The sequence below is a fragment of the Melanaphis sacchari genome, unplaced genomic scaffold (genome assembly GCF_002803265.2).
Source record: "Melanaphis sacchari strain LSU unplaced genomic scaffold, SCAv2.0 Contig21_pilon_pilon, whole genome shotgun sequence".
In the NCBI taxonomy this organism is placed as follows: domain Eukaryota; kingdom Metazoa; phylum Arthropoda; class Insecta; order Hemiptera; family Aphididae; genus Melanaphis; species Melanaphis sacchari.
In genome coordinates, this window is record NW_020271096.1 from 1,827,029 (window position 1) to 1,852,715 (window position 25,687).

The 25,687-nt window shown below is 27.6% G+C and overlaps 1 protein-coding gene across 1 annotated transcript in view; it reads right to left on the minus strand.

Moving 5' to 3' along the window:
* Positions 1-24,983, minus strand: part of LOC112594015 (semaphorin-5A) — a 45,002-nt gene extending 20,019 nt beyond the window's left edge. The window contains exons 1-3 of the mRNA XM_025338604.1: positions 24,771-24,983; positions 12,042-12,149; positions 3,277-3,376 (exon numbers count right to left, since the gene is read on the minus strand). Coding sequence (XP_025194389.1) covers positions 3,277-3,376; positions 12,042-12,123 — 182 coding nt within the window. The 5' untranslated portion in view covers positions 12,124-12,149; positions 24,771-24,983. The remainder of the gene's footprint in view (positions 1-3,276; positions 3,377-12,041; positions 12,150-24,770) is intronic.
* Between the last annotated feature and the right edge of the window lie 704 nt (positions 24,984-25,687).

Genomic DNA, 25,687 nt, shown 5'->3' on the forward strand with positions numbered 1-25,687 from the left:
ATTATTATTACATTAAAATATACTGTATTAATTATTAAAAAACTATTATTACTATTATTTATAACCGTCGATGTAGAGTAGTTGATTCTAATTTATGAAAGTTTTATAATTATACTATACATGAAATATAACGATTGTATCAAATTCAATTTTGGTGTTTAATCTTTATAATAATTTTATGATTAACGCTATAATATGTGTATATATGATGTATATATAATTTGTATGTTTTAGCCTACTAAATTTTCTTATCTACACTTACTAAAAAACATTATTATTTATTATACTGTCGAAGGTCAATAGAGCCAATTGTTTATTTTGTTCTCATACAGTCAAACTATTGACTACAGTTTAAAATATTAATAAATATTATACATGATGACAAATAAAAATAAATTTATATTAATGCTCGCATGGCATATATTTTCGTATTTGTACAGTATAAATTGTTTTCTATTTAAGATACTCTAAAAATGGAAATGAATACGTGAGGACTGCTACTTGGTAATCAAATAAATGTACGTCACTATTAATTGTAAAACTAATAAATAGGGTTATCATCATGATTCTGTCAAAAGTTTTTACGAAATCATTGAAGTATTCGAGTGTATAACTAATTTATAAACTATTATGATTATAGCATTACATTTAAATAAATGGTTTGACGAGAAAAGTTGATAAAACACGTATGCAGAACAAATGTAACATTATGGTAAATTTAATCATCCATACACTTTAGACAATATAGTTTGAAAAATATGTATAATGAAAATATAAGAAAAAAATATTATTGATACGTTTATATTAAATACATTTTACTAATTTTGTAATTAAAAAAACATTGAATGTATTATGATTTATTTAAAAATAATATATATTAAACTTTTTGTATAATTTCCTTATTCATACATTTTTAAAAATATTTATGAAATACAACAAGCAACAATCAAAACTTTATAATATTTTATTTATTTTATTATACACTGAAGATAATAACATAATTATAGTTTTATTATTTACAATTACAAATATTTATTAAAAAACCACTTTTGAGGAAGTAAAATTTTTGTTTAATATATGATAATATATGATGTGCTCGTATGTTGAAGTTTCCATTTGTACATACAACTGCTAATGTGTACACTCGTAATGATTTTATAATTCAAAACCCCAGAAACCCTAGTAATTATCCAAGTAGGCCCTAATCACACGTATAACATATACATTTTTGCTGAATCAAAACGAAAGTGACGCGTACTCAATCGTGGGTCCACGACTATTGTGATAATGTTTATTTTATTAACAGGCAGAATATGTGGGCTTTGAAAAAATGTGAAAGCTTTAAAAATCTACATGAATTTATTTTTTCTTTGTAAAATAAACGCAAACGTTTAATTTTATCATTTTAATAAAGCATAGTTATTTTTATACTTTTGTTTTGTTTTACATTTTATCCAAATAATTTATGTATGTTATATCAATGATTACGAGTACATCAATCAAATACTTTATAGTTCATACGGTGTTTATATTATTATGATATTAATGTATACTTTTAATTATAAACTATTCTTTCTAAAATGCATTTTTACAAAAAAGGAAATAAAATCATTAAATTGTGTATCTATTGAAGTCTATCTAATTTTAAATTCTATTACCTATTTCTGTACCTATTATGTTAAACACATAAGATTCGGCAATAGTGAATGCTACTGTATCTCATAATACGAATTTTTGACTGAGTGTACACAGTTAGAGGTGTACGAGAAGAACATATAATACTTGTTTATTTTATTTTAAGTAGTATGTACAATATGAAAACAATGACATAGCTATACGAATTTATATAGTAATAATAAAAATATTAATAAATGTGCTGATAAAAATACCTATACAAAAAAAATTTAAAAATCTGAAGGATCGACAACTGTATATGTACATAAACTCAAATAATGGATTCAGTGTCAATAAATAATGTTCAATATTGAATTGTCGTGCATCAAAAGGTGGGTGCATAAATCAAAGTTTTTATAAACGCGCACACACGACAGAAGGTACTTATTTAATAAACCAAAAATATAAAATATAAATGTTAATTTAATTTAAACAGAGGCGTATTAAATTATTATATAAATGCATTTTACAAATATATATTTAATATTATATATATTTGTATAAAAACAATTACAACATATTGATGATTTTTGCTAAAAGTGAGCTTTAATTATAAGAAATGAAATAAGTTTACATTTGTAAGATATAGTGTTCTAATACTTCATTTTTATTATTTTATGTATATAAATTACTACACTCGGACTTGCAACGTGTCTTATAACGACTGATAACCATCTTAATAGACTCTGTTAATGTCTTTTGTAAAATAATATCACTATAAACACGAAAGACTATCCAAATAGTAATAATTTGGTAATTCAGAATATATTTAGTTTAATTCGATTTTATTATTTTGAATTCAAGTTGGATATATTTAACATAAGTATATAGACATACAGGGAAACTCAGATGCATGATAATAAAAACATTAAAAAACACCCATAAAAAAAACGTGTTTGTATCCGAGATAATATTATATCGATTAAAAATAAATAAAAATATATACATATAGAACAAACATAAACATTTTTAATAACATATAATTTGAATTAATTTAAAAGAGTTTTGGGAGTGTTTTTCTCCAACATTAATTCGTAAAATTCTAAACGTTTGTAAAAGCAATAAATTTAAAAAGCAAATAGTAAATATTTTCGTAGTTGTTTTTGATATTTAGCCGTCAGCAAATAATTTAAACATTCAATAATAATATTGCTAAGTGAACAAAACACTCCTATAGAAAAAATATATGAAAGACGTATTGTTGTGGTATTATTATTATCACCATCAATTTTATTGAATATTAGTACGATAAAGAAAATAACAACAAAAAACAAAATTGTTTTCAGCAAACCAATAATCGAACAGGGGAGGAAATATATTTATTTCGAAAGTAGGTAGGTATAGGACATAGTCACTACATAACGTGAGTACGTTACACGACACCAGGTTAGGTTATTCGATACCCATATAACAACGTTATTATACTGTCAAATTCACACGTCACTTGAGCAAAATACATTATACACACCGTACAGTTTCATATATATATATATATTGTATCTACTATATTATTGGCTTCTGGGACAGTATAATATTATTAAGACTATGTTTAGGTATACCTATAAATATCTATTTATTGTACAAAGTAAATGATACACATACCTCGCACCGACTACCACTTGTTTTCTGGCTATGTCGAATAACAGCTGTGAGTACGATGTCACTCCATCTTCCGAAAACGTGTTGGCCGTTGACATTACATCTACGAAAAAACCAAATAATCAAAATTATTCACACATCAAAATAACCTAAAGCAAACGGGTCTTAATATTTTTCGGAGATCATTTTTTATACGTTTTCAACTGATTTCGTTTCATTTTATATTTTTATGTTTTAATTTTTATCAACCTGTTTTGTATGTATTTTTTTTCATGCAGAATACGTTATACCGCCTCAGGGCATCGATATCATTCTCTCGTAGTATTATTGTTATTCGGTTTGTATACTTATTATATACATAATCTTTCTTTTTTTTGTTGTTGTTGGCGAACGAGTAACGACCATATGGACGCATTTTAAATGGTAAGGGAAAAGGTGATTTAATTTATTGAGACGCACGTACATGCTGTACAACACCCAACCGGTCCTAAACGCGAGTACCTATAGCGCACGAGTAGACGTCCATAAAGAAACAAATGCAAAAAAAAAAATGATAACTGACAAAGTGATCAATTAAACATAAAAGGTTTATTTTAATTTTATTCAACGCAAAAACAATTTTTCATTTTTTATTATTTTTTTTTTTTTGAACCTTACAATTATTATTGTAGTTCACGATTTGATTGCATTCAAGTCCATTTCGGTCAAGTATCATTCGATTGTCGTTTGTAGTAAAATTACTCATTGTACGCGTTTATGCGTTTATGATGTATAACCACTGTAAAGACACGACGTTTATATTTATTCATTAAACATCACACAGAATCTCACGATTTTTTTAACACATATTATTATTTATACGAGTATTGCTACAGATTGTTATTAGAAAAACTTATCGAGAATTATTATTTTTTACATAAGTAGTATTCATTTTTAAAACATATTGCAAGCATTAATAATATTTAGTCATGTAATATTTTTTAAGTATTTTATTTAAACTATAAATGTACATACTATACATTCTAACAATTAAAATTCCCCAATAGCAAAAATTAATAATTATTGAAGGTAAAATAATAAACATTAAAGATATTTTTTTTAATGTTTATATCAAAATGTGTATGGTTTGCTAGAATTTAAATGCACAATAGATAATAGATTAAACTCATAAATACATTTAAATATAAATATGCTTATTTTGAGTTGTGTATACCTACCTATAAATATTACTATATACCTATTACATTCTACCTACAAATACCGCCCAAGCTATATAATATATTTTCTATTTATGATTTAGCTTTTGTGTATTTTATTATAATATAAATACAATTGTTTTAATATTGACTACCTACTTATTATTTTTTTTTTTTTTTGTATTTAAAAAGGTGTTAAATCTTAATATATTAATTTCTATGTATAATTAGCAATTTGCTTTGTTTATACAATATGTATATTATTATAATTTATGTATATTTTTGTTTTAATTAGTTAACTTAACAAAAATATTTAACTCACACTATATGATTACCCAAAATCGATATGCCATATACTGTTGTTAGTCACTACAATCAAGTAAGTTACTATTGATACTTACAGTACTGTTATGGAATATATTATGTATAACACAAATATAAATTAACAAAAAATATATAAACACCAATACAAAAATATTAAAATATATTTTAATAATTTTATCAACTGTTCAATATAAATATAATAAATCTACTATTTTTTATAAATATTACGAAATCAATGAAAATAAATCAAAACAGATTCGGATTTATATATCATAGTAATATGGTACTAAAATTAAAATATACAACGAAAGCATATAGAATAATTGACAAAAACCTAAATTTATAAATTAAAACGAAACATTATAGGTACATATTATAATATAATTTTTAATAACTTAATTTTAGAACCATATTATGTGGTATCATTAAATCATAATAAAAATATTTATGTATAACTTCACTAGGTATATGATCAATACGAGACAAATAGTAATCGAATCTAAGTTATATTAGATATCATACAACAATAATATGGGTATATCTGAAGAACATAATGCCAAAATGGAAATTACAGTTTTATCTTCCACCACTGTAGTCACGAATAAGAAAATTATAATATTTTTACATTTTATTATTTTATTAGAGTTATTTAAATTATATTAATTTATGTTAACGTAAATTACTTAAATTTATTTTTTAAATGAATGGTATTTACATCTACTACGGGTGTGAAATTTACTAATATTCGTCACTTTTATTTACAGAAATAAAATAATAATACTATTTAAAAATTACCAACTAATGGATATATAGCTTTTTAAGTGATATTGAACAATTAACATTTTGAGGATTTTATAAAACATTTGTATAATAATAATTTTACTGAAAAAATGTATTCAATTATTTTATAGCTAGTAGCTACGCATATACATCGCCATTATTTAAATGTTTAGTATAGGCATATAATTATACTAAATAGAAAATAATATTGAATAGTTTGTACTAATTTAATAGATACCTCAATAATTCGGAAACAACACCTGATCACGTTTAAATTGGCAAAACAGGTTTATGTTGCTAAATTTGACTAATTATAACTAACAATCACCTTTCAAATACTTTTATCAGCATTAAACATTTTTAACCATACTTAATGCATATTTGTCGGATAAAATCGCTATATCACGGATTTCTTTGTTGAATACATTTTTGGATACATCACGACAACAAAAAGATACTTATCATTATAGTGGCTTATATCTAATTCTAATGATTTAAAAATAATAAATTATATAGGTATCATAATCAAAATCTACCACAAAATGAACATTTATAATAATTACAAGATTTATGAGATGAAAATACGTTACATGAGATTTTATTTAGGGAAAAACACAATTGTTTTAAGTGTTTCATTAAAAATGTTAAGATATTTTTTATTAAAAATGAATATTTATTAAATCTTGCAAATCAAAGATGATTTGTGTATTTTAATACGAATTTAAATGCTCTAAAATACTTAATAAATAAAAAATAATAATGATAATTTTCATTTATCTAACGTCGTAATATAACTACGAATACAAAAGTCACTAGATATATTATATCAATACATAACATAAACGTATAAACAAACATAAAACTAATTAATTTAATAGTATTGATTATAAATATTTACTAAACCTGAATATTTCTAACCATAATTTATACTCTATCAGTATTTGATACGATTTCTGTAAAATAAATAACTGTTATGTTATATAGTCTTATATTTTGTTCAAAGCTTTTTATGTTGTGTGCATTATAATAATATCATTTTACGTTCTGAGCAGTCATTAAAAATTTCAAAAACAATACAAAATGTAGTATGATATATTGAATGAAACTCTCGTTAAAAAAAAATTTAAGTTTTAATCATATAAGCAATGTATTCTTTTAGTAAAACGTAATGTTAATTGTTTTAAATAATGGAAATAAGGAATCTTAATTGTGTTGTGTGTAAACTCAATTCAATAAACCAGAGTGCTGCAAGATCAGTAAACAAGAGTAAAATATGACATAATTTAACGCATTTTATTATACATACTTCAAACAGAAACAGTGGAAATTAAATGGAAATATAAAGATAAACTGAAGACTCGTTATTTTATACTATAGTGTAGGTGCATAGAAAACGTTTAGGTTTTATATAACGACCTCCTACGATCGTCGTAAAGTAAAATGGCAATTTTTGACCTGAACGTTAGGGTTTTCGATATCGGGGTGACCAGATGTGCGAAGAAGAAGAAGAAGAATAAAACGAAGTCTCCGTGGCCGTCGCCTACATCCTGACGTGCGACCATATGTTTATATTGGATATTACTCGACGAAAAAGAAACTGCTGGGACCCCATGTGCGACGCAAACGAACCTCGTCCGCGCAGATATATTATTATTATTTATATTTTGTATATATATATAATAAAATATAAATACAGACGGGGGTGTGTGTGTCGCGCTCAAAGATATCGAGAGATGACACCCACTAGCGATCCTGGAGAACAACTCTAAACGACGTGAGTACACGCAAATCGTATGCATGTCTCCCTACCACTACCTCTCTCGTTATATCTCTATATCTCCGTCTTTCTTAACTGGTGCGTATGCCTGCGGCCATAACCATTCCGTACGTCTACGCGGCCTGCTTAATACTTAGGTATATTATTATAAGTATAATAATTATGACAGCGGCCGCCCGCTATGTCCAAATGCCTTCTCGTTGTCGAAACGAACTGTATAAAATATATATATATATGTATAATAATAATATTATCATCTACCGACGTCAAGGTCGTTCTGACGGCGATTTCGTGTAGTAGTGGTTCGCCATTCGATCGACGAAACCGATAAAGAACCAAGTGGACTAGGTGCCCGTGGAGCGTTTTTGGGGTCCAATCGGTTGTAGGGTTCATTGCCATAAGATATTTTCCAAGATGAAAATAAACTAAATTCTTATGAAACACAAAGTATCACCGAGGTAGGTATTTGAAATAAAAAACGTATTTCATGTAGAAAATAATTTCGAAAGTAAAATATAAAAAAACTACGATAAGTATTTATTAGACAGTAAATATATATTTAATATATATTATTTAATTAATTTTAATACGTTTTATAGCAAAAATATGAGTCTTTTCAATGTTTTTGATATTTTATTTATGTAATAACAAGTTTTATAATATTTTTAACTGTACGTTAATAATATTATTAAACTATATATCTTAGTTATAGGTAGTCTATAATTATCATAGCTTCTTCAATAAATTAATTTACGTTCTTACAGAACACCAGATGATATAAATGTTTTGATATTTCACTTAAAGCTCTCGTATTTTATATTACATAAACATACAATTACAAATACTTATTTTAAGTCATAATATTATTATCATAAATAAAGTTTTCCAATAATAATTATAAATGAATCTCTTTTAATTGTTACGCATAATTTAATAGTCTAATTAAACTAATTGGCTAAAACGATTAAATATTATTCAACATTTTAAGATAAATTTAAATAATTCTTTATAAGCAAAATTATAATTTCATAACCCCTAAATACTTTCTACTTTCTTTTAATACTTTAAATATAAAATATTGCACCTATATTTTCTTTTACTTGGTACTTTTTTGACATTAATTCCTATAAAAATATATTTATTAATTATTATAAAAATTAAATAATTATGACCGTTTTTTATTGTTCTACACAAAATAATATTAGTACTCAGTTACTTTTAAATTTTACTACTCTACATCATGTAAAATAAAGCAATAACCTAGTCTGAATATTCTAAACTAATTATTTACTTGGCAATTATAATTTGATCCCATAGATTGGCTTATATTTTTTTCTTTGAAATCAGTTGTTACTTCAGGCATATCAGAATTAGCACATACTACTTTGTATAATGAGTTTATGGTAACACCTAGAATGATGAGTATTTTTTCTCGAAAGAGATTAATACATTCGATGATTTAGTAATTACTCGTAGTAATTTAAATATTGGCAAGATAAGAGTTGGTAAATTGGATATAATTATTAATTTCATTTAAAATTAAGGTGTATGGACGATTATTATTTTATTTCATTTACTTTCGAAAACATAGCAAGTACATTTAATATCAAATGTAAAAAATTCATTGTAAAAACAAATTAAAAGTTAAATATCGTAATAAAAGAGTAAAACTGATCCATCTTTAGTTGTTTAATAGAATAAAGAGAAAGTTCTATATTATTACTGAATACAATACATAATATAGTGGAAATAGTTGAGTTTCTCAAATAATCCACGAATGTATAGAAATGTACAAAATTAAATCATAAATTAATCAAATAAAATGTATTTTACTTACAGAAAAAATTAATTTTTATTAAAATATTTAGTATTTGTCTTTTTTTTTTAATTTATTGAACTCATTTAATAGGTATTCATAATTAGTTAACAATACAATTTCACTACTAAAGTATGTTTAACGAAAACTATAGTACGATATAAAATAGTCAACGAATCATCCCGCTATAGAATAAAAGAAAAACATGGTTTATCTTAACTATTTGTATTCGCAGTGATCTTTTATTTCTGGGAAAATATTATTCACAAAACACTCGATAATAAACTAGATGTTTGATTGCACTGATTGCAGCTATCGCGATTATGTTCGATTCGATTTAGATACACTACGTAATGACTTATAATACACTTATGTCTACTACTACAATACCGATCGACAAGTTTTCTCAAAGATCCTTTGACCTCTGATATTCATAACAATTATTATTAACGAGAGAAAATGTTATGTATTATATTTATTATATTCATACATAAAGATGGTTGTGTGGGAAACAATGACTTTCCGTCAAGTCACTGTTGACATTATGCAAACTCCGGTATTGTTTTGTTACCAGCGCCCCAAACACACGCCTAAGGAAGTGTGCTATCACGGCGGCCAATTAAAAAAAAATCAGCCCTGATACTTGTGTGTTGATTTTTAAAATTTAGGCCGTGGATGTGAAATCTCCGAGGCAATTGAGTGGTAAAAAAAAAAAAAATAGAGAAAAAAACTCTGCTCGGGTCCGGTACTGTATAAGGACAATACAGCATTCTTTTCTATATACCGGCCCGAGCTTCTGGTCTATAACGGATGATTTGTACAGCCTAAACGGGCACGTCTTCATTAACGAGAAAACGTCCGCTCCGCCTGCCGTGTTCGTCGCCAGATCCGGACGTCCGCAACGAAGGTCACGAGTGCGAAAAAATAAAACCCCGACGGCAAGGACCTCCATACACGTATACCTACGTCCTGCGTCTACAAAGAAAAATAGTTCGGATAACAGTATTGTAAGGACTACATGCACTGTTTTATACGAACATATAACATAACTTATTATCAGTGCAGGTTATTAAATTATGCCGAACGGTATACACAGTCAACAAATGTTTTTGTTAAAAAACATACCTATACACATCTATTAATTTAATTCTATTGTTCTATATATGTATACTATATGTATAAACAGACGTACGTGATACACAGTCTTAAGTACATTACATATTAAATACGTTATCATACTGTAACAGCAGATATATGCAGTGAATATACGTCGTACATGTAATCTGTTCAATCATAATATTATAGTATCGCTTCAATAATATATCATTTACTTATTTTTTAGTTTAAGTATTTCTTTTAACTAACTAGATAATTTTTATAAAAATATGTATGACTGTATTGTATCGTCATAATTTTTAATGATGATTTATAGATTTGATTTTATTAAAAAGAGTTTATTATAAACGTTTATGTTTAATATTGTATTTCACATTTATATTTATACCTAGATTACCTACAAACTAAAATTATTCAAATTATAAAAAGTAATTTTCCTGAAGTAATGATGAAATAACCGACAAAAAATCCTCAATTTTCACTATCAATAATTAAACTTCTTTAATTAAACAAATGTCATACGATGACTTAAATAAAATTATCAACATTACCACTAAAAACAAATGGCAAAGTTTTTAGAACAAACAAAACATCAAATTAAACTAGATTAAAAGTGATGTTAATCAATAAATAAATTTAAATTCAAATCGCAAAGAAGATAGTGTTTTTAATATACTACCTATTGGTCACACCAGATTTACTCACGGTTTTATGATAGCCAGAGATGAACTACCCCCATACGCTAAGTCTGTAAAACTAAATTCTTTGTTAAACACATTATCGCAGACTGTATAAAATACAATCAAGACTGGATCGATCATGACATATCTCACAATATTGATACCGCACTTGGTCCAATTTATAAACATAATTTAGACTTAATCAATTTTCTCAAACAAACTAATTTTTAAAACTGTATTAAAAAAAAAAATTGTTTATTATGAATTCATTATTTCATAATTTAAAATATATTTTGTAATTAATAGCCTGTGATACCGATATTTTTGATCAATGAAAAAAAAATAATAATAATAAAAATCTCCTAGGTCAACTACCTGTATTAGAATTAGTAAAATAAATGATTCAATTAATTGATTTAGAATTATCGTGAATAAGATATACCATCAGAGCATAATAAATAAATTTAATTTACATATAAATATAATTTGTAATAGAATCACTATAAAAGTATTAATTAGTTAAATTTATATGGATGCATTAATTAGGTAAATATCTAGTAATGAGTAGCATATCATATTGTATTGTTAGCAAAAATAAAAATGTAGGTATTTTATTATTAACAGTTAATCTTTTTGACAGAGATTACAATTGAATCGTTATACTTGGAATCTAGAATAAAATATTAATTTTTTTAAAGGTAATTTTAATGGACGAAAGATAATATAGATAAATCTGTCATGTTGGGGTTGATTTATTATACAACTAACAATGCGTGCATACTTTTAACACTAAACTTAGTCATGCAATCATAATACCCTTTACCTAGAAGTATAACTATCTAAGCATCAGAATAAGTCTCGTTGTTAAGATACTTTAAGCTGTCGTGACACATCATATGATTTAGTAGTACTTTCGCCGCCGAGTAATATTATAAACTTCACGACAGTTCAAGGCAGTTTTGTGCACTCTGGACAATTTTCTAATTATATTCCATTTATAACATTTAAAAAAAAAAAGAAAATGTTTACTCCTAACCAAATAATAATAGGAACGAAATTATTTCTAACATGATATTTACCTTTATATGGTATAACATGGTGTCCTGGTTCGATTTGGTGACCTTTAACGCACGCTACCACCAAAAATATGAGGAACATCATAATTGCGTTTTGTCTTTTAATAAGCCCTGAAAATAAAAAACCAATCAATCAAACAATGTAACATGCAGGTAAAGTAAATTATTTAGTCGGGTACATTATAATATATGTCACACGTACATAGTTGTCAAATGCCTCAAAATATTACCAATAGTAATCACTTTTTCAACTATCAAACTCCAGATTAATGACCAACAATCGTTCAAGTGTCATTAAAGACCCATGTGAAATGAATTGTGAGCAACGGTCGACCCTAACCTTACTTAAATCAATATCGTTTATTATGCATACTTAAAACTCTATTAGAAACGTGGGAGAGAGGATGGTAGATCAGTATAGGGTACCCAATACAAAATTATTATATTACTATATTATAATATCTACTTTATGCTTGTTCAGCGTGATAGATTACCCGCTGTGCACCGACTGTCGTTTATTAGAACCGTGTGACCATAGAATCCTGCAGTAGACCAATTTGATTTCAATGAAAAGGAATAATTATTTTAGCCCGCTTTAACAAAAATATAATGTAATGATCAGAAAGATGATAATTATTTTCAATATCATCTTATAATAATATAATTATAGTATACATTTATTTGACGAATTGTATTGGTAATAGACATTCGTTATAGACAATTTTTTTCTAAAAAATTATAGTATTGAATATTTCAAAGAATTACGAATTCAAAAAAATAAATGTTCTTATAAACCACCATAGTTTATGTTTAATAATATCAATAATAAAAATTAAATTACGATTCACATTTATAAAAAATTTTTATTTTTATTTTGACACCAATTTAAAATGCAAGTATTATGTTAATTGACATAAATACCTAACAAAATATTAAAAAGTAAAATAAAATCATCAATAATATGTTAATGTTTATGCTTAAAATAAAATGAAGTTAAACTAATTTGATGAAATTATAAAATGAACAATACAAAATAGAAAATCGTTAGTTTAAAATTAATTTTAGTACGTTTTTATTGTACTCCAAAAGTAATTATGTTGTATAGAAAGTTCGATAGTTAATTCGATTCTATTAAATTATAAACTAATATTCTAAATGGCCGAAATTCTTGTGAATAAAAATAATAATTATTATTATTACAATTTTTATAATAAATAATGATCACTTCAGGCAAATGAACCTAATTTAAACTGTAATTATATTTTTAACAAGAAGCTTTATGCACATACATGTTTACTTTCATAAATTATACACTGTCTAATAACTTTTTCTCAACATTTAATTAGAGTAAATATATTATATAGATATATATATTAATATTCCAAACCAGTAAAAGCAATTTATATAACTTTTATTTTTATTTAAAATAATAAAATTACTACCTTACAATTTTTATAATAATCAAAAACAATTCAATTATACGGTGTAAAATTCATTTTAAAGTATTTAAAACGTTATAATATGTTGTAATAATTTATAAACATTTTGATAATAATTCTTACTTACGCAGTGGTCAGTGGCTCACTGGCATGCCATATGTATTATATAAATACATAAATTTGCAAATAAAAGTAGATATTATATAAATTATACTTTGTAATTCAAATTCTGTAAGTTTTCAGATTACTGTATCATAATATTACACTACTAATTATGTACGTGACCTTTATTAGAACAAATACCAAATAGGTATTGATACTAAATCCAAATAAAATTTGATAATGTAGTTATATCATAGTACATAATAGGTATAAGTCCTAATATCAGTTTATAAGCAAATAAATTACTAGTCAAATGTTATATATCTGACCAGATAAAATGTATAGATTACAAACACAAATAACAAATAATTAACCAGTGGTGTAGTAAACGATAATTTTAAAGGGAATTGCCTAACCTAACTTAAGTGGTGATCGGTGGATCTCTCAATTATAAATGTAATATAATAATAATACTCAATAGAAAGTAAATACTAATCTGAAATTTAATTAGTTGTATTATATTATTATGCATTTATAATATAAATTTATGTTAGCTACCCTTCCACCATTTTTGGATCTTTAGTAGTGAGAAAGTCTTTAGTATATTTTTCTTTGCTTCTAAAATATTTTTAGTTCACCACGCCACTGTAAGTAACTGTGTTATTTTAATTGAATTGTTATTATTACTTAATAGTTAATTTAAAGTAATGCAGGTATAATATCTATTATCGTTTTTTATTTCTATATCACTTTATTATTTTTTGAAACGTCATTATTATTCAAAATATTATGATAGATATTAGGTATATTAAGGTATATTTTAGTGGATTAATATATACATTCAACGTATATTTTATTTAAATGCTAACGAAGCATGATTTTCACAATGGATAGTTTTATAATATATATGTATATATATAGTTCTTTTTTTTTTTTTTTTGACCACAGTTATTGTTTAGAGGGAATATATAGCTCAAACTAAACACAAAAACGGACTGTAGGTAGATAGTCATTTCAAGCCTAATAAGATTTCTCTTGAACTTAACTGAATACACTATAAGAATGAAAGAGGAAAAAATGATTTCGATACTCGTTTTTATTTTAAACCTACCGCGTCTTGAGTAGACACGTACACGCGCACGCATCCGGTTGGTGTATAATACCTCCTTGTGTGGCTACCGTTTTATTTTTAACAAAAAAAAGTACTCTTACAAACATATCCGCAATGAATACAAATTACAACAAACGGTCAGTGGATACAATAATGCTATAGTGCTATAGTTCTTAGAACTAAAATTTTGTTCCTATTTTAGTTATAACTTTTAATGTAATAATATAACATCAATAATATTATCTATATATATATATTTTGATTTAACCACATATTTATTTCTAAATTTATTGTAATAAATTATGTATGATATGATGAATCTTAATATATTACAATCAAATATTATCGATTAAACTTAAAATATGTTTCAAAAATAAATCTTTGTAAGAACAAAAATGATAACAATGAATTAACTATAATATGATTGGATATCGTGGTTCTATATATTATAATTAAATTAACTTGTAAGCATCATTTTAAGAACGACAACATTTTTTTTTTTTTTTGCTGACACACTATACAGTATACATTAATATACATTTGATAAAAGATCAAAGAATATTGACTAGTTAATACTACTGTCGACAAATAATTAAATACAATGTAATTAATTTATCGGTAATTATACAGCCGTTAATATAATATAAGCTTACTAACATATTATATTGCACAAAAATAAATAAAATCTGTATTGAAAAATACGTAGCTTAAATAATTTAGATTAGCTAAATATAAATTTTTATTACTAAAATAAAATAAAATTCATCATAGATACATATACGAGTATTTAATAAAAAAATGTTTTTAATTCATAATCATGATTAAAAAACTACAAAAAGTTCCTTTTTTATACTATAGTTATTACAATTTAACAAACTCTAATTACATCTATATGGGACCTACAAACGAATGCATATAAGCGAAATATTTGTTAATAAAAATTATAATTAATTTTATTAAGTAAATAATAAATAGATGTTTACAAATTAGAAAAGCAATCCTTGTCTCGTGTATAAATACTATATGATTATATGGACTGTACTATATTGTGTTAAATTATTTTTGAAACGAAAAAAATCTCATAGTAATATAGAAAATTCCTTTTTAAATTTTAAAATAAAATCATTTTAATAATATCATTAAAAAATACTTATTATATACCTATATATATATATACTTATACTATAAAGTGCAATACTAACATGATTTTAAAACAAATATTCTATACATAAAATCTCTGTGTAAAAGGTGACTTACTCTTTTAACTGAAATAAATTAAACATCATTATAATAATATTATATTTCTCGCTTAGTTCAGATTCTATAAAAATAATTATTTATTTTAATTTTAAAATTAACATTGGCCGTTTATTTTGGTCTTTAATATTTTGTTTAATTTTAATGACCTAAAGTTTTAATATTAAGTTTTTAAAAATTATTTTATGATTAGAAAAATTGAAAATATAATTTTTTTTTAATACGAAATTTATTGTTTTTTCCATAACTAAGTAATGAACATAATAATACAGACTATTATTATACATTTAAGTACATTAATATTGTTGATCAACTAACAGCTATAGTATGTTCAAATTTTATCACATCGTTTTGATTTGAATGACTTCCAACAACGGGCGGTGTCCATTGACGTGGGCCATTAATTTCATTGAATGATAAAATATATGCTAATTAACACACTCACATTTCAATAACACTATTATACGGTGTCAAATAAAATAGGCCTTTATAATTTATGCAAAAAATCGTTTCAGAGGTAGCAAATTAATAAAACATACAAAAACATTGCAATACGATATACAATGTACCTATCTCATAATATATTATATATTAGTATCAGGTTTAATTGCTAAAGAGGCTAAAATACAATTGTTTAAAGTTTAATAAAGGAAACAAGAACCAGCTTAATATATTATAATTGAAAAATAACCTTTTTTTTCATTATAAAGAGAAATCGACAAATTTTCAGAAAAGTCATCAAAAATTAAAAATAAGATTATTGGCATTGAAAAAAAAATACAATCATGAATAAATGAAATATTATAAAATAAGCACAAAATTACTTTTTGTTCAAGATTTAAAAAAAAAATAAATATTTTCTAGCATAATATTTATATTTAAAATGAATTAATTAAATACTAACGTAAGTCGAAATTCAGACTAATAGATATATTTTATAAAACTGTTAAATACCCAAGTATATTATTCGCTATTAAAGTATTAAGCATTATTATTGGAGATTTAGATGAAATAAAAATATCTATCCCTCACGCATGGTTATTCTATTTAAGTTTTACATAATTTAACCATAATTTCAAATTTGTATACAGCAACTATCTATTTATTCGATTTTTATCCTATAGATTTACTACATTACAACTTTCGATTTTATCTCCATTTAATCGGGTTACTTTTTCGTGTAAGAAGACATTAGTAGTTTGGTTAGATATGAAACACATTTGTATAAACCAAAAACTGGTTTGTAAAATCATTATACGTGTAAAAAACATTTCAAAACTACTTTAACAGGATTAAATAGAAGAACAATCAATAAAATCGTTTTAAAATACAATTTATCTTAATTTCATCACGATTCAAAGAAAAATCTATTAACTTTTAAGTAAATTAAACTAAATGCAATCTGTTATATATAATTATATTTGTTTATAACCAACCTGATAAAATTATCAAAAAAGACATGCCATAATAAATTATTCTACTTAACTTCTATATTATGTGCAAGTAATTAAATAAAAATTTAATATTTCCAGTAGTTACCGGAAACCGTTGGTGATATTTGATATTATAATCATTGCATTATAATGATTCAAGAGAAAATCATATAACTACGGATTATAATATTTTACAATGACTAATGCTTTATCAGAAATTATTTTTTTCATAACTCTCGGAAACATATTATTCATTTTAAGCAAATACAAATAAGTATACACAAATTAATAAACTAGTTTAAAATTACTAACATATTATCATTATGTTAATAACGATAATTATTTTATTGATTTACTGATAATTCGACAACAACTTTGCTGATTATAGGTACATGCTGCACCGGTTTATTATTGTTACTCTATATCATAGCATACACTTGATCAAGTAATCATGACATAAAAACTAAATCATAACTACCAATACATATGAAATAACACTTGTGATAAAAATATATACATATGTTATTATTTATTGTGTATTATTGCGATATACCTAATAAAAGAAATATAATAAGATTTTATGAATAATATTTATGATGAAAACATTAATTTTGGCTTACACAACTCGTAGATAATAATATTTGAATTTGCTACAGGTACCACACCTGTATAGCATTGATACCGCCAAGAAGGGTATACCCAGCAAAAAACATGGCAGCAGCGTCTTGTAGGTACGCCCGCGAGCAGATTACCATAGTAATTTAAAAAGAAAAGAAAACCGCGGCGACGGCTGATGAATAATGTGCCCTAAAATGTTGACACAAGATAATATCCAACATGGCGGGTGCATTTAAATATTACATTATATAGGTACACTCACACACATAACAACCAACATATACAAACATATATATATTTAAAATATAATAGACTATAATGTGGAAGAAGACTCGTAATTAAAATTGACCATAGAAGGCACACATGTTTTACGGATAATCCATTGTATGCCATCGGGTCCTATACTGGCCGTATAGCAGGCGCAGAAGATGCACGCCGCTGTCCCCGAAGCCGCCACAGATGGTACCGGTTTTTATATATAGTATTATTATTATATTATACATAGGTATAAAGTATATAAATTATATATTTATATATAACTATCTTTTCTTTTTTTTTCTTTTTCAAGCAATGGGTCTAATTTTTTTTCGTCTACTTTTTCCGAAACCTGCGCAGCACGTGCTATGTACACGGTACAACGTGGTTCATCTATCATTGTCAGTAAGCATTGTGTTGTTAAAGAAAATATACACTGCGTACAGCCAGAAAAGAAACGATTTCCATTATTTTTAAATGCGTGTGCGGAAACTATTGTGTTAAACATTAAGTGTATCGATAATGAAGATTATAATATCATGTTTTCTAAAACCTAAAAGCGTACAGGTGTGTATAGTGTATACTTATTATAATATGGTTGTATTCAAGTGAGTAGATACTTACACTTTACACACTCATGACCAGTGAAATCGGAGATAATAGTCAATGCTGTAGTATTTAACCACATAATAACCATAGTACCAGAGATAGGATTTTTCACTGTGGTCAACAATTATTTACGAGAATAGAGATTCAAAACACTTTTAGGTTTGCAAATCTGGGTATTATATTCACATATCACCATAATTCCATGATTGCAATAAATTCTAAAGAGAATATAAAATCAAAAATAAAGAGAATAACAATTAATACATTTTTAAACGTAAACTAAAAAAAATTATTAAATATCGTGAAAATATTATTTTTCCTCGTAAATTTAAAACAATAATCGTATAATGAAATTCAATTTATAATTTTTTTAACCGAGACTTTTGAATAAATTAAATGTTTTCAGTAACAATGTATTTTCATTAAAATATAATAATTATAATAATTGAAAAAAGACTACAATATAATATAGGTCATCAAAATAATGTGTTAATGTTGTGTTATATTAATCAATAAAAAACATTATTATCGACCTTTTTTTATTTTAATAAAACGTGTAATATAACCATCTAAACCGCTACCAAACCTTACCTATTTAAAACTATTAATGAAATTAACTAAAATATTCAAAATAGTAAACAATACCAGTCTCTATATAATATAACACTGATAATTTACCTGAAAGATTTCAATACGTTAAGTTAAAAATTCTTTAAAAGAATAATTAAAATAATTTGATTATAATACATACAGTTTAAATGTCTGACATTTTATTGTCCAAATAATTAAACGGATTTATTCAATACAATATTTCTTATAAATACAAACAAATCTACTACATAACGCCATAGTGTCAAAGGTAAAATTAAATAAATACAGTGGCGGACGCTCATAAATATATTTTAAATAGGTTTAGATATAAAATAATTATTTAACGATTTAAATGACTATAATAAAAATAGTTTTAAAAACATTCCACTACAAATCTTTAACGATTTAAGGAAGTAACTATTAACATATGGTATTTTCAAGTGTTGGTATCCTTAATTAATACTTGAATTATATATTAAACGGCTTTATAATGGACTACAAAACCCTGACGAAGTATAGGCTCATGAATATTAAACATTAAAACTATTTAGTTGATTATGATAAAGAAATGAAAAAACCAAAAAAAGATAACGTAGTAATCAATGAACGTTTTTTTTTTTTTTTTTACGAGATTTATTAGAGAATATATTGTTATTATGTATAAACGTATATTTTTGTTTGTTTCTTAATATTTTAGGTTTAAATTTAAACTTAAAATAATTTTTTTTATTTTATAGCTACATTGTCTATCATGTATTTTGTTATTTATCGTCTCTACTCACAAGACTCAAAGTCTTACTAATCTTTCGTAATATTTTCAGTTAAAGTAACTCAAGTAATCTTACTATGATTTGCGTATTACTATTGTTATACAGTATTTACTTGCAGTAAAGCACAAACGTCAAAAATATTTTATCACAATCAATAAAAATAAAAAAACTATGCCCGATCGATGTTACACTTTTAAAGTAAATTATATTGGATGTATTTATATGTTTATATATATATATACTCGATGCACCGTTATTTAAAAATTAGTACGTCCTATATTCGGGACACTTGTCTTTTGTCTCTCGCCAAATTCACATCCTACAAATTAATACCGTTGCAGTTGGCTACAGCCAACAATAATTAAATAACGCTACAGATCTAGTAGTAAACATAATCCATATGACTAAATATTACAGATAATACAGAGCAACGATATTGTACAATTAACTCATAAATACGTCACACCAAAGTTTTACAAATATTTTACTTGGATTTTCGACAATTTACAAACTAAAATTGATATACAATTATACGTAAAGTAGATTTCAAATAAATTTCATAAAGATGTATTCAATCTACTGATGTAATTGTAACAAACCTGTGAATAATATTACATGTAACTAAACGTGCATCTTAATGTAATTCAAAGATGATCAGATCCTCCTCTGCTGTCGATTTAAACGGAAAAAAAAAGATAATACAAAGACTCTTTGAAAACTCATTAATTCGCCAAAATGTCATCACACTTCAAAATACTGGCTATAAATTTAAAGATATACTCTAGTGCAATGCACACTGTGTATTTCACGGACGAAGACAAGAAAATTATTTGATCAAAATTACTAATCAACAAACGGCACGAAAAGACTGATGTGAAATATATGAACGGCAGCAACCGGTGTTAGCAAGAATGATGACCAACAGAAAATGTCACAGTTACCACTTACCGACTTACCATGAGTATACCGTAAATAATATTACCATCGGTTGTTGGACCGTGGTTACTGTGGTAAAATCTAATTGTCTGCGAGTTTATAATATAAAACTCCCTTTTCGAGTTTGTAAACAAACGCAGTCGAAAATTTATTGCCGAAATACGATGAGGTTCTATAATACTATCTGTGGTCTGATCGCAGTAAACACGATGAGGAGACCGATAACCACATATCTATTATTGGTACTGTTTTAGTATACTCGCGGTGAACCTAAACAGAGATATTTTCTGTTAGTCCTTGCAGTTCTTAAAAAATGGTTATTCTGGCTAATTTTCTCTGCATCTCCACTGTTCGATTCACTTACGGTTCATCACTTTCGCGTCATTTTTTTTTTTTTTTTGCTTTTTATGTGTAAGTGAGTTCGTGTGTATTTACATATTAAAGCATCGTTCAGTGAAACAAAATTCGATTTCTATAACCAACCATCATTTACGTATCCACTAAGTATATGTATTACTTATAATGTGTTTTGAAGAAACAAGTCTTAATCACCTCCAGTTCGAAGACATGTACTGCCCATTTACCGAGGATTACGTACGTACCGATCGGCCCCCGTCAAATCAGGATGCACAAAATCACCACTATATCATTCACAGGTTTGTCGTAAGAATAAACTGTTTCACAAGTTTTTATACATGATTGGTATTAAGAATTTATTGAATTAATTTTAAGTGTTAAAATATTATAATATTCTGTAATGGTTTTAAAAATTCAAACTGTATAAGTAGATATTTAGATATCTATACATATCAACTGGCTACCTACAGAGTATAGATATTAAACATATATGTTAGGTTCGGTGATCATAAACTAAAAATAATAAAATATAATTGAAGATCATAATTCACATTTTATTATATCCAATTAATAATTTCAAAATAGTATATATTATCTACATTATGACCAAGAAAAAAGATTATATAAATTAATGAGTTAACATTTTACGATTATTGTAATAGAATATCCCGAAGTATTTGGTTAAAACGAGTAAATAAAATAAATTCAAATAGCTCGTATTTTTTTTTCTATAATTATTATTCCAAATGAGTTTTGTCAAAAATTATTGACGTAAATTATCAGTCGATTAGTTTATAAAAAAAATAATATAATATATTTTAATATTATATAAAAACGACCCATATATTTACGAACATTGCTAAACCTAGTCAATCGAAAGGTGGAAGAAGATCGTGTATAATCTCAAAAAAATAGTAAAATAATAATATTAAGCGTATATTTTTATACTGCAATTCCAGGAGATCATAAACAATTAAAAATGAAAAAACAGACTATTAATATGTAAAGTGCATAAAAGAACATCCTCTATCCGTACACGAATGCACTACATGATAAAATACGTCATAAAACGATAAAGTCTCCGAACTCTTTCTTTCGAATTCATAACATCCAAAGTGGACTACCTTTATATTTAGTTTGACATCGGTAGTAAGATTTATTTTACGTTTGTCGCACTCACTGACCGTTGTTGTACCTATTATAATAAAATATAATAATACAACGTACGAGCGGTAAATCACTGCTGTATACTAGTATTGTTACTTGTTACTATACTGGCTGCGCACACCCTATCGAACTCGGGAGCTGAAAGATGCACCAACATTATATCTATGTATACTCATATATACACACCAACGTGTTTGGGGTGCCTTAATTCTAAGAGTTTTCTCGGAGAAAAAAAAATGTACAGAGACACTGCACCAGTCCTAGGGTCAATCAAGGTCAGCAGAACAATCAACCGTGCGCACGCATTATACTATTATAGGTACACCACTATTATAAAATACATATTATTATTATTGTCATGAGTATGTATACATATATATATATATACACCTATAAGCGAGTGGGTTATTGTTCTTGGATGTCGCAGGGTGCAACCGGTTTATATGGTTTATTTATTTTTTTTTCTTTTAGAACAATATTATTTCTTTTTGTATAAAAATAAAATAAGCCAGCTTACAAATTTAATAACAATATAGTTATATACCTGTGAGTAGATTTAGGCGGTACCTATATGAACTGTTCAACGTGTTTCATGAATCCACACCCGCGCGCTCGAGCACTCCGCGGCCGGCGATTCCTAGGTTAAAATCACACCGTCTACACGATCTTACCACGATATATTACTCTTGAACTCTTTGAAAGAACGGGGGGAAATGACTTGTGTACGCGCGGGTAGGTGCAAATGCAAATATCGCGCACGACAACCGCACACGACTGCAGGTACAATACACAATAATATACAAGTGATAACATTATAATATATACCTACGACATTATTAAATATATATTATATATGCTATAAAAACTATATCTGTCGGGTCTACTACCACCTACATCCTACCCCCTTCTTACCGCCGCAACTCGTCGTGATTGTCGTGACCCGTATGGCGCCATGAACCAGGTAAACGGTCACCGTCGGACGTTTGCGGCCCGTCGCGTCCGTACAGGCGCCGGACAGCCACAAAGTGCATTATATCGCATGTCCCCATGGTGGTGCCACCCGGTGACGACGGACTCGAAGACGACGGAAAGACACAATATATAATGGAGTGTTCGAGCCAAACGTGCCGTAAAACCTATTAAGATGATTTTTCCCTTTTTTTTTTGTTTACCAAAAGATCTCTATAGGTATATGCACATAATACAGATTACGTAGGTAGGTGGTATCTTTATAAGTATGATATATAAACAGTGGCCGTTTTCGTGTGTAACGACCCTCACGCCCTCGATTACACGCACAAAAAAACAACCCCTGTAATATAATAATAATAATAATAATTTATACGACCAAGACGACAATCGTCGTAACCACTGTCACCCGTGTCCCGCCGAGCCCGTCAACCGGAAACAATCCGTGACAGAATGGACAATTAATAGTAGACGCTTCGTGAGATATTATCGTATATGGGAGTAGGTGACTTATCCGACCACTTAGTAAGCCATCTTCGAACACTCTCGCTGAAGACCTACGACCGCGAAGACCAAAACGCTGTGATAATAGACGTATTGATTACGCGCGAAATAAAACCCGGCACGGTCTACTACGAATCATGTTACGACGTGGTTCTGGAGCGACGCAAAAGTTTATTGTCATGTCCAACTGAACCTCTTCACAGCAGCGTAAGCCGGAGTCTAGTGTCCAGATCCAAAGGCGCCATTGGGGGAGGGGAGTAGAGAAAAGTATTAGGATACTTAGATACATCGTCACGCAGTTTTGAAATAAACGTACTCGCGATAGTGCTTATAATATTGTCACGTTAAAAAATGCGTAGGTACCACGCACGTATTTTACACGGCCTTTATAAAAATATATTATGCGACCGTCGAACGTTGGCGGAGGAGGCAAAGCCGCTAGTTGTGCAGTGCATGCGGTCATTAGAACCCTGAACCCCCTCAAATGTTTTCCCCCGGCCGAGCAGACGTCGACCGCGAGTCTCGCTTACGCGCCTGCCGTACACTATCGTCGCAATCGCGACGACTATCGGCCGTAATAATTGTCGCAAATCTAATTATTTGACCCGACTCACCTGCGTTATCGGCTTGCGGACATCATACAGTAATCCAGAAATCTAAACGTGTGTAAATGTACATGCACTGAGGAATACGCACGACGGCAAAACCAAAATGCACTCGCGGCGACGACGCGCGCACCAGAATCTGCGGCAGTAAAATAAAGACTGTTTCACGCGACGCAGAGGACGAGTGATCGGCGCGGACGTCGGTACGAGACTGAGGCCACGCTATTATGGTCGTAGCCTCCGCCGCCGCCGTCGCCCGCGTACCGCGGTACGCACGCGCAGCACGCACGCACGATGCGTACGGCCACCGCGTACAATGGGTAAAACACCTGCGACCACTCCCCAACGACAAAGCGGCGGCGATATCCCCGCGCCGTGGTTGTACGACCGCGCGCGTACAACACCCGGCCGTCGAAATCTCTGAAAACCGGTCTAGGGGACGCGCCGCCCGAACGCGATCCGTATATACGATTAAAATCGCGCGTGTCGGGACCACGATAATACTACCAACGACTACAACAATACGACCACAACGACCACGACGACGACGACTACTATTACTATTACTACTACTACTACTACTACTACTACTACTATTACTACTACTACTATTACTACTACTATTACTACTACTACTACTACTACTACTACTACTTCTATAAAATAATAGACTATTATTAATAGTATATACCTACTACGACTGCGGTGACCGACCGACGAGGGCTTTGTCGCGACGTTTGGTACCTGACTTTATTAGTATATTATACTTTGCCGGACGAGATTTAAACGCCAATAATTCGTCAGAGGGTCCGTGCCAACCGATTTTCGCAGCCGACGACGAAAATTGCACTGTAACTATACATTATTATTATTTCACTCGGCTTGTGGACAGGGCGGTCCGCGGCGGTGGTTTACTTGAAAATTTA